General features: G+C 35.2%; 1 protein-coding gene across 1 annotated transcript in view; it reads right to left on the bottom strand.

Moving 5' to 3' along the window:
• The window catches only part of SMARCC2 (SWI/SNF related, matrix associated, actin dependent regulator of chromatin subfamily c member 2), a 422,396-nt gene that overhangs the window by 384,843 nt on the left and 25,541 nt on the right, over nt 1-12,012 (bottom strand). The window contains 1 exon segment of the mRNA XM_053708105.1: nt 1,055-1,124. Coding sequence (XP_053564080.1) covers nt 1,055-1,124 — 70 coding nt within the window.

Raw genomic sequence — 12,012 nt, 5'->3', positions numbered from 1 at the left:
CATTATTCAGAAAGATCATGAGATTTTAAGCACCTTTCTAATTTACGCCTATTATCAATTTTTCTTTGTTCTCATGCTATCTTGATTTGAAAAAGCAGTACTGTAAGCTTTAGAGACGGACCATTTTTTGTTCAGTACCTGGGTAGCAATTGTGGATTTGTGGCTAAATGTAGCAAACCAATCAGCAAGCTCTACCAAGGTGCTGAACTAAAAATGGTCCGGCTCCTAACCTTTTATTACTGCTTTTTTAAAATCAAGATAACATGAGAACAAACAAAAATTGATAATAGGAGTAAATTAGAAAGTTGCTTAAAATTGCATGCTCTATCTGAATCCTGAAATAAAAAAATGTGGGGTTAATATCCCTTTAAAAAGGGGGACATAAATATATATTCCCCCATTTCAAATATACTTTTACGTAAGTAAGTATTTCACTTTTTATCAAAATGTATCTAATGGCATCGCATGTATGAGTTTCATATCCTTTTAAGTTCACGCCCACAGAGCACCGTCAGAGAATGTTTAGAGACTGTGTTCGGATATATAGTTCCATGTGGACAGTGTCAAGAAACTTTTTCCCAAACTCAGAAAGCAAAGACAAACCTCTTTCTAGCTTTTCAGCGCCTCTAATGTCAAAGGGATGGCACTGCTCTCTATATAGCGACAGAATGTGAGAGATGTTTGAGCTGGGGATCCAAAAATACAATTTCAGAAATACACATCTCAACTCACAATTTCTAATTCATTTTAAATAAATGGGATTAGAAAAAAAATGAACTAGCAAAACCTTGATTGTGAATAAGGAATTAGAATATTTTACAAAAGCAAAGTATGTCAGTAAGTTATTTAAATGTTGTTCTGCTTTCTATTATAATTGTGAAGAATGATGCACATCTTCATATAATAGCTTGAGTGTATAAATATGTTACTTAAAACCTGTCAAATGTCTGAAACCTTTCACTAACTGCTGTGCACTCTTACATGAGTTCTTATGGCAGAGGGTTGGTTAAGGTCAATTTAGCGGCCATTGATAAATAAAGCCAGTTATTCTCACCTTCTTCCAAGTTACCAGGAACCGGGACGACCACGTGTGATGCATGGCTTTTATCCTCAGTTAATGTACCCTTATGGAGAAAGATAAAATCCACAACTTATAAATGTGAAACTGGCACTAAGAATAGTGGGAGCAAAGAACAAAGAAATCAAACACAGAATTTAGAAGCAAAGTTCCTTTCTATAGGACTACAGAGATATAGAAGTGAAAAAAAGACAATTATACAATATATGATAATAGGCTCTTTTTAATTGTTGAAGTGATTCCTGTAAGGTACTGCGCATATAATTTACTTAAAGGGACATTAAACACTTTGAGATGGTAATATAAAATGATAAATTGTATATATAAAACAACTCTGCAATAAACTTTCATTATTTATTTTGTCCTCTTTGCCTGTTATTCCATTCTGAAATTGTGAGCTTTTCAGTTCCTGTTAGAAATGGAAGTGCAGAACACTGTTAAATCCAGCACAAGCATTGGCTGCACACTCTAGTGACCTATTTATAACTGACCCTAATTGGCCACAGTAGAGAAGGTAACACATGTTACAACATGGCAGCACCCAGTGTTTTATAGACACTAAAACTTTAAACTTATTTTGTCACTTTTTAAACAACTAATGAAACTTTAAAAAATACATCTACATGTTAGTCATGGACTAATCTTTTCTTTGAATGCATCATTCCATCTAGCATGTATTTAGTGTTTAATGTCCCTTTAAAGGGACAGTGAAAACAAAATAATCTTTCAATATTCATCTAGAACAGTGTATTTAACCTTTTTTGTAGCAAGTATCCCTACAGGCATAGGAACTATTAAATCAACACATAATAAAGAAATCAACTGATAAAGAAAAACGCCACACAACACACATATAGGGCCAGATTACAAGTGGAGCGCTAACAGTTGCACGAGCGATAAGGGGTTTATCGCAGATGTTTGTGCTCGTCGGGTTTACTGCTCGTATTACAATCTCTCCACAAGGATACCGGTGATTTGCATAGCGAAGGGGATCCATAAGTAATACTTCAAAAGGTATACAGAGTAGGTACTAACCCTGTAACCAAAAAGCGTTACTGTTCATTGAAGAGGAGCTCAAAAAGTATGAATGTTCTTTTAATTGTTAGGTGCAACTATGTCGCATATCCTTAAAGGGATATGAAACCTACATTTTTTTTATTTCATGTTTTAGAAAGAGTATTGCATTTTAAACAATTTTCCGATTTACTACTATCTCATTTGCTTCATTCTCTTGATATCCTTTGTTGAAAAGCATATCTAGATAGGCTTAATAGCTGTTGATTGGTGGCTGCATATAGATGCCTTGTGTGATTGGCTCACCCATGTGCATTGCTATTTCTTCAATATAGAATATCTGTAGAATTAAGCAAATTAAATAATAGAAGTAAATTGGAATGTTGTTTAAAATGGTATTCTCTAACTGAATCATGAAAGAGAAATGTAGGGTTTAATGTCCCTTTAAGGCCTCTGCATTTATTCATTATGGATTGTTATGAGAGTAACTCATTGGGAACTTATTAATTCAGCACGTTGTGGGGATCCCCATTTTTTTTTAATATCATATACCTTTTTTATACAATTTATCTTTTTGGACTACAACTTGTATGTATGTATGTATGTATTGGGTACTTGTAAAGCACAGTTAAACACCCGTAAGGGTCTCAAGGCGCTGCTCATTTTATCAACCTCGGAAGGATGAAAGGCTGAGTGGACCTTGCCGGGGATTAAACCTGCAACCCTTGGGTTGCTACAGAGCTCAGCCACAGTGCCTTAGTATTATTGTCTCTGATTAAAGGGACAGTGAATCAATAATCAATTGGACCCATTTAGAGTTTGTGATCGATTGTTAAATTAGATATGAAAATTGACTTTTTGATGGAGTGTAACTTGTATTCATAAGTTTTAGCACACTATAGGAGCTTCCACATTTCAATTGCAGTATATTTCTTTGCATTGCCATAGTGCTGGACAAGATTGTTTTTACCGATGTACTCTTTTTTACTACTTTTTTCTTCTTTTCTCTTTCTCCCCCTCTACCATCTTTCTCTCTCCCCCCCTCCTTTTTCTTTTATATATATTATGTTCATTTTTTACAAATTAGTTTGCCATTTGCATGTCTTTAAATTAAAACTGAAAACCTGTCAGCTTCAGTTTCTAGAGAGCGTCATTACTTTCTATGGGCCAGATAATCATACTTTCTCTAGATTGGAGAGAGATTATAGTGTGGACTTCACAAGGGCAGAACTCACTACATTTTTCTAAGAAAACAGGGGGAAATCCCAGAGAGATGAGAAATGCTTTCCATAGAGATTAATGAAGCTCTCGGGGATACAAAATTTCACATGGGAGAGAGAATGTAACTGGAGAACCCCTGGAACTGATATAAAGGCTTTGCATCAATTACAAATTAAACTGAAATGTTTTCACTACAATTTAACTTGCTTTTGTCTATATTTTAGTATAGATTACTTTTCTGTTAGTTAAAAAAAAACTGCATACAGATGGCAAGATAAATTGGTGAGACCAGCCTTAAAATGCTTACAAAATTTCACAAGACTTGCGAGAGAGCTTCAGACATGCTCAGGGAACTGCCCTGTGCCTCCCACTTTCTGAAAATGTCAGTTTTAGTTTGCAATGCAGCAAATTCAATGTGCAATGTAATTTGTAAAATATACAAAGAAATATACAAAGTATGATCCTAATTTGTTAAAGTAACACAGAAACTTTCAAAACATAATCGGAATGTGTAAAATCACTTCTAGAGCTAAATCTAAATGTATTAAATATATAAATGAGAAATGGCAAAGCTTAAATGCAATAATACAGAAATGACCCAATCTGAAATGCATAGTATTATAAAATACTATGTACAAAGTGTAAGTGTAATAAAACTCTCATATCACACAGTGCTATATTGCACTGGGCGTGTCTCTCCTTCATATATAGAAATCAGGTCAAAAATAATGAAAGGGTAAGCCACTGAATACTCACTATGAGTGCTCTAGGGTTCCCCAGGGGTACAAGCACAACAGGTTGAGAAACAAGGAAACAGAACAAGCCATTTTAAACTACTTTCCAATTTACTTCTATTAACAGATTTGCTTTGTTCTTTTGGTATAATTGATTACATATAAGTAGGTGTTTAACCCCTGCAAATGTGACAATATTTTCTCATTCTGATAATCATATAAACAGTAAAAAGGCAAATCTCTAAAACATAGTATGCATATGGGCAAGAGTAATAAACCAAAATTGAAGTATGTTACGCTAATTTAGAAATTTAGGGCTAGATTACAGGTGGGGCGCTAACTTTTGAACGCAAGCAATATCTTCTTTTTTTTTTTACTTTAAAAGTAAATGTGTGTACTCAAGCGCAATCGTAATGTGGTTTTTAAACCTGTCCTCATGTCTCCCCAACAGGCCAGGTTTTTAGGATTACCTTGGAAGGGAACAGGTAAAATAACCATGTTTACTAATCAGCTGATTATTATACCTGTGCTCCTGTTCAGATACCCTCAAAATGTGGACTTTAAAGGAGGCCTGAGGACCGGTTTGAAAACCTGTGAATTAGCAAAAGAACTTGCGTAAATGGTAGTGAGTTAAAAGAAAGTTGCACAAAACACAACATAACAACATAAATACATTTAAAAGTTACACTCATATAAACACTATCTGATAACATTTATTTAAAAAAAAAAATTATATATATATATATATATACACACACATACATACACACACTGTATATATATATATATATATATATATATATATTTACACATGCATACATAGTCAAGTCCAAATATGTGTGTGTATGTATGCGTATATTTATGTCTGTACATGTCTAATTATGTATTTACATACATATACATACACACAAATATATATATATATATATATATATATATATATATATACACACATATACATATACATACACACATACTTCAAAAGGAAGAAGAGACACTCACAGGGCTTAATGAACATTATTTTTATTAGTAATTCATCAACAAAGGTTCAGTCAACGTTTCGGTCCTCACAGTGATGATGCTGCGAGACACGATATACGTGTGAAAAGGAGATTTCTTGTCTTGTCCCGAAAGGACACATATTGTGTCATCATATATTCCAGATAGTCTCCTAATAGGGACTTATATTCCATCTTCAGGGGATATGGAGCAACAAGTCCCATTCTTAGCTCTTCAGAGTCTAATGATAAAAAGGACTGAAGTCCAGGTGAGTATTGAGGCCTTTCGGTATCATAGTATCGAGAGTGTAGATCCATTTTGCCTCCCTTCTCAATAGTGCATTGGCCCTGTTTCCTCCCCTAGACATTGGGGGTATGTGGTCTATTAACATAGTTTCCAGGCTTGAGACGCTGTGTTTCTTCTTACAGAATTGCCTAGCCACAGGTTGCTTAGTCGCCTTTGTCAATGGCATCCCTGATAGCACACCAATGGTTGGCCACACAATCTCTGAAAGCTCTTACGGTTTTCCCCACATAAAAAAAGGAAACACGGGCAAATGAGAATATAGATGACATGATCACTCGTACATGTCAGACGATGATTAATTCTATATCTTTTATTAGAATGTGGATGCTGGAACGAGGAGCCCCTCAGCATACTGTTGCAAGTCACACAGTTGCCACATTGAAAGCAACCTTTCTTATTTGACTGTAACCATGTCGTTTTGCGATAACATTTCACTGGGTCAGATTCCACCAGTATATCCCTTCGATTTTGTGCTCTGCAATATGCCATTCTCGGGGGTTCCGTGTGCTGGAATGGTAGGGACTTCTCCACTTTGATATAGCATGTGTAGAAGATGACTTCCCTACAGTCTGTGAGTGCCATGACATATTGTTCGTGCCATGCCATGTACAGGTTGGCATAAGTTGGCGCCATGTTCGATCCCTTGGCTGTACCTGAGGTCTGCAAATAGAATTCGGACTCAAACTTAAAGTAGTTTTTTTTCTAAGCAAAATAACATTAGTTCAATTATAAATTCAATTGGCGGTCCCTCATAATATATGGAATTAGTGACTATGGACCAGACAGCCTGCACACCCCCATAATGAGGGATGGAGGTGTATAGGCTGTCAACGTCCATGGTGACCAATAGATCACTCTTCCTCAGCCAATCAGCTGATTTTAACATCGTAATGAGGCTTGGGGCATCTTTAACATAAGAGCTTGTATTCCTGACCACCAGCTGCAGAAAATAGTCCACATATTTCGCTATATTTAAAAAAAGAGAATCCCATGCAGAGACTATAGGTCTCCCGGGGGGGGGGGGTATAATAGGTATAATACTGGTATCTTTGGAAAGTCAGTGGTCAGGAACAACAACATATTTTCATCTATGAGTCCTGCTTTATTTGCAGACCTTAGAATATGATTGCGTCTTACAATTCGTAAAATCATGGCATACCATACGGGTAAAACTTTTAATGGCAGGGTTAGTCATGAGGGGTTCAAAAGTGGATGGAGTCTTAAGCTTAGCTACCGTCCCCTGTACCTTATTCTTAAAAAAGTATTTTAATTTTAATTACCTTTGGAGTTCATGAATATCAACAATTTTCTCAAAAGCATCCTCTCTAGGAGTGGGTACAAAGGACAGGCCACGACTAAGTAAGCACATCTCATTCTCTGTTAATATCCTACTGCTCAAGTTGAAGACTATATATGTTTCTTCCTTATGGGTTTCCTTCTTTTCTATATCCCCCTCTCCTTGTTGGTTTCTGTTTGTATTTCCTCCTAACGGTGGATTGCTGGCTGTTCTGGTGACTACTTCAGAAAAAGACATGTATACCATCCCTCACACCACCCCTAGTTATATACCCTAATAGTGCAAACAAATAACACAATAATACTTAGCCCAAACACTTTCAGTATGCATTGTGTGCACCGCCGCAATAATTATTATTGTTATTTGTTTGCACTATTAGGGTATATAAGAAGCAAGCCAAATAGTGCACAGCTCCCAAGTAAACTCAGATGCAAGTGGTGAGAGGGACTGTCAAACCTCTGTATATGTAGAAAACAAGAATTTTCACAGCACCTTCCTTTTCAACGAATTTTATTAAACTTCTTCTCCCATGGAGGTACAAACAGGTTAGAAGAAGTTTAATAAAATGTGTTGAAAAGGAAGGTGCTGTGGAAATTCTTGTTTTCAGGGTATATAAGAAGGGGTGGTGTGAGGGATGGTATACATGTTTTGTCTTGTTGGAAACATTTGACAAAGGGACCGGACCGGTACCCAAAACGTCATGATATTTTCATTGTGGAATACGAGAGAGAGTGAGAGAGAAGAGATTTTATATATAAATAACATAATTTATGTAAGAACTTACCTGATAAATTCATTTCTTTCATATTAGCAAGAGTCCATGACGTATGGGATATACATTCCTACCAGTAGGGGCAAAGTTTCCCAAACCTCAAAATGCCTATAAATACACCCCTCACCACACCCACAATTCAATTTAACGACTAGCCAAGAAGTGGGGTGATAAGAAAAGAGCGAAAGCATCAAATAAGGAATTGGAATAATTGTGCTTTATACAAAAAAATCATAACCCCCACAAAAAGGGTGGGCCTCATGGACTCTTGCTAATATGAAAGAAATGAATTTATCAGGTAAGTTCTTACATAAATTATGTTTTCTTTCATGTAATTAGCAAGAGTCCATGAGCTAGTGACGTATGGGATAATAAATACCCAAGATGTGGAACTTCCACGCAAGAGTCACTAGAGAGGGAGGGATAAAATAAAGACAGCCAATTCCGCTGAAAAATTAATCCACTACCCAAATCAAAAAAGTTTCAATTTTTATAATGAAAAAAACTGAAAATATAAGCAGAAGAATCAAACTGAAACAGCTGCCTGAAGTACCATGCTACCAAAACTGCTTCTAAAGAAGAGAAAACATCAAAATGGTAGAACATAGTAAAAGTATGCAAAGAAGACCAAGTTATTGCTTTGCAAATCTGATCAACAGAAGCTTCATTCTTAAAAAGCCCAGGAAGTAGAAACTTACCTAGTAGAATGAGCCGTAATCCTCCGAGGCGGGAATCCACCCGACTCCAAATAAGCATGATGAATCAAAAGTTTAAGCAAGATGCCAAATAAATGGCAGAAGCCTTTTGACTTTCCTAACACCAGAAAAGATAACAAATAGACTAGAAGACTATCTGAAATCTGAATAGCTTCAACATAAGATTTCAAAACTCTTACCATATCCAAATAATGTAAGAATCTTACCAAAGAAGTCTTAGGAAAAGACAATAATTCCTCCCTAATGTTGATAGAAAACACAACTTTAGGTAAGAATTGAAATGAGGATAGCAAAAACCACCTTATCCTGATGAAAAAAATCAGAAAAAGGAGACTCACAAGAAAGAACAGATAATTAAAAATTGTTTTAGCTGAAGAGATGTCTAAAAAGAACAATACTTTACATGAAAGTAAATAATGTCTAGAGAAAACATATGCTCAAATAGAAGAGCCTGTAAAGCCTTTAGAACCAAATTAAAACTCCAAGGAGGAGAAATTGGCTTAATGACAGGTTTGATAAGAACCAAAGCCTGAACAAAATAATGAATAACAGGAAGGAACACTGCCTTACCCTGATGAAAAATCAGAAAAGGAGATCCACAAGAAAGAGCAGAAAACTCAGAAACTCTTCTAGCAGAAGAGATAACCAAAAGGAACAATACTTTCCAAGAAAGTAATTTAATGTCCAGAGAACGCAAAGGTTCAAACGGAGGAGCCTGTAAAGCCCTCAGTACCAAATTGAGACTCCAAGGAGGAGATATTGACTTAATGACAGGCTTGATACAAACCAAAGCCTGTACAAAACAATGAATATCAGAATGAATAACAAACTTTCTGTGAAAAAGAACAGAAAGAGTAGAGATTTGTCCTTTCAAATAACTTGCAGACAAAACCTTATCTAAACCAACCTGAAAAATTGTAAAATTCTAGGAATTCTAAAAGAATACCAAAAGAATTTATGAGAAGAACACCAAGAAATGAAAGTCTTCCAAACTCGATAATAAATCTTTCTAGAGACAGATTTACAAACCTGTAACATAGTATTAATCACTGAGTCAGAGAAACCTCTATGACTAAGAATCAAACGTTCAATCTCCATATCTTCAAATTAAATGATTTGAGATCCTGATGGAAAAATGGGCCTTGAAATAAAAGGTCTGGTCTTAACGGAAATGTCCAAGGTTGGCAACTGGCCATCCGAATGAGATCCGCATACCAAAACCTGTGAGGCCATGCTGGAACCACCAGCAGTACAAACGAACGCTCCATTAGAATTTTTTAAGAACTAGAGGCGGAAGATATAGAAAAAATGATCATTTCAAGGAAGTGTCAATGCATACGCTACTTCCGCCTGAGGATCCCCGGACCTGAAATAGGCCCCTGGGAAATTCCTTGTTAAGACGAGAGGCCAACAGATCTATTTCTGGAAGCCCTTACATCTGAAAAAATTGAAAAACATATCTGGGTAAAGACCATTCTCCCGGATGTAAAGCTTGATTAACAGAGATAATCCGCTTCCCAAACGTCTATACCTGGGAAAAGGACCCCAGAATTTAGATAGGAGCTGGATTTAGCCCAAGCAAATATCCAAAATACTTTTGTCACAGTCTAAAGACTGATAGTCACATCCTGATGATTGACATACACCACAGATGTGATAATGTCTGAAAAAAACAATAAACGTCTCTTCTTCAAAAGAAACCAACTGAAGAACTCTGGGAATGCACGGAGTTCCAAAATATCAAATGGTAATCTCGCCTCCTGAGATTTCCAAACCCCTTGTGCTGACAGAGAACCTCAGACAGCCTCCCAACCTAAAAGACTTGCATCTATAGAGATCATGGTCCAGGTTTAAAGAATCAAAGAGACCTGTAGAACTAAATGATGGTGATCTTAACCACCGAATCAAAGATAGATAAACATAGAATTCGAAGATTTAAAAGTGAAATCCTAGAATCCCTGCACCATTATGCAGCATAAAAAACTGGAAAGGTTTTCTATGAAAATGAGCAAAGGGAAATGAATCCAATGCTGCAGCCATAAGCCCTAAATTTCCATGCATATCTAGCAACTGAAGGAAATAATAGAGACCGAAGGTACCGACAGACGGAACCCAATAAGAAAAAAAATCACTTATCTGTTAGAGACAAAGACAGTGACACAATCTATCTGGAAACCTAAAAAAGGTGACCCTTGTGTGAGGAATCAAGAGCTTTTGATAAAAAGATCCTCTAACCATGTCTTGAAAAAACAAAATTGAATCATATGAGATTCCGCAGTCTCAGAAAATAAAAATAATCTGAATGAAAACAGAAATGAAGGTATGCATCTATTGTATCTAATGAAAACAAATAATGCTATCACTGACCAAAAAAAGTCAGAATAGACCATATAAATACCAATCTAAAAGATGGTACATTTATATAATAAAAAGATTTTCTATCTTTGGAACAATGAATAGTTTGAATAAAACCCCAAAACCCAGATCCTAATAATTGAACTGGAATAAATACCCCAGAAGATTCCAGATCTGAGCAGCGCTTGATCCTCAACAGGTGATCAACCGTACTTCAACATTACCCAAAATATATGGGACTGAAACACATTAAGGAAAGTGTTAGCCTTACTGGAATAGCTGGAATATAATAGAGAGAAAAAGACGGTTTTACTTCAAAATTTATTTTGTACCCAAAATCTAAGAATTTTGGACCGAATAGAACCAAAAAAACTTCTAAATAAAAACATGTTACTTGGGTAAGAATTTAGAATTTTGTTCTTTAGTAAGAACAACCAAACTAAAATAAGCTTAAAGTTTTAGTCTAAGAACTTAATCTTGAAGCCCAGAGTAACAGTTAAGAATTGAATCCAATATGAATCAAATAATTGATTATCTTGGAAAAAAAGAAATAAGGATTTTTTAGAAATCACAAAATTTCATCTAGCTAAAAACAGCTAAAGAAATAGATTAAACCTCATTTGTGAAAATATTCAAAAAATGAAGAAACAAATAAAATTATTAGCATGTTAATCCAGTTAAGGGACCAGAACACACCGGACTTGCATAAACAAAAATGCAAGACAACAAGACAAATGCAACAGCACCCAGTCTGAACCTCAAATGAGCAGTAGACTTTGTCCCTTAACAATGCTAAATAATACATAATCTGATACTTGATCTTAAAGTAAACAGAAAAAATGGAGCAAAAGCAACATCATCCAAATAAATTACAGGTCCAAAAAAAGTACCTGAAAATAAAAAAAATTCCTTAAACAGGATACAACCATTTAAAAAGAAAATAAATACTATTTTGCTATAGAAACAATAGCATAATTTAGCAGGAGTAGAGATAGCCCCATTAAATTGGAGAACCCTCAAAATTGAATTTAACTGCCGGCAAAGAATATAATTTAAAACCTTTGAAGAAAATTGTCAGCCTATTCCATTCCCCCTAGTATGAAGGAATGGAAAAAAACCTCTGAAGACACAGAAGATAAAATAAGCAGAAATAAAATGTTAGCTAGTTTTGAAAAAGAACTAGTTACCTCAATATCCAAAATAATCAACACCTTTTCAACAAAAAACAAATGTACTCTAATAAAAAATAAAAAAGTAGATTTGTTAGTGTCAATATCTGATGAAGAAAAGTTCTGAAAGAGAAAAAACATCATCAGAGAAGGATAATTCAGTATGTTGTTGGTCATTTGAAACTTCATCACAAAGAAGTTTGAAAAAGACCTAAAAAAATTTTAATAGAAGGCGCAAAGTCAGACAAAGCCTTAACCTAGAATCAGAAAAATATTCTTATAAATTTTCTAAGTATATCTTGTACATAAGATGTAAAAAGAAAAGCAATATATAAAGCATAAATACTAATG

This window comes from Bombina bombina, chromosome 3, assembly GCF_027579735.1.
Source record: "Bombina bombina isolate aBomBom1 chromosome 3, aBomBom1.pri, whole genome shotgun sequence".
In the NCBI taxonomy this organism is placed as follows: Eukaryota; Metazoa; Chordata; class Amphibia; order Anura; family Bombinatoridae; genus Bombina; species Bombina bombina.
This window is presented reverse-complemented; position numbering and strand designations above follow the sequence as displayed.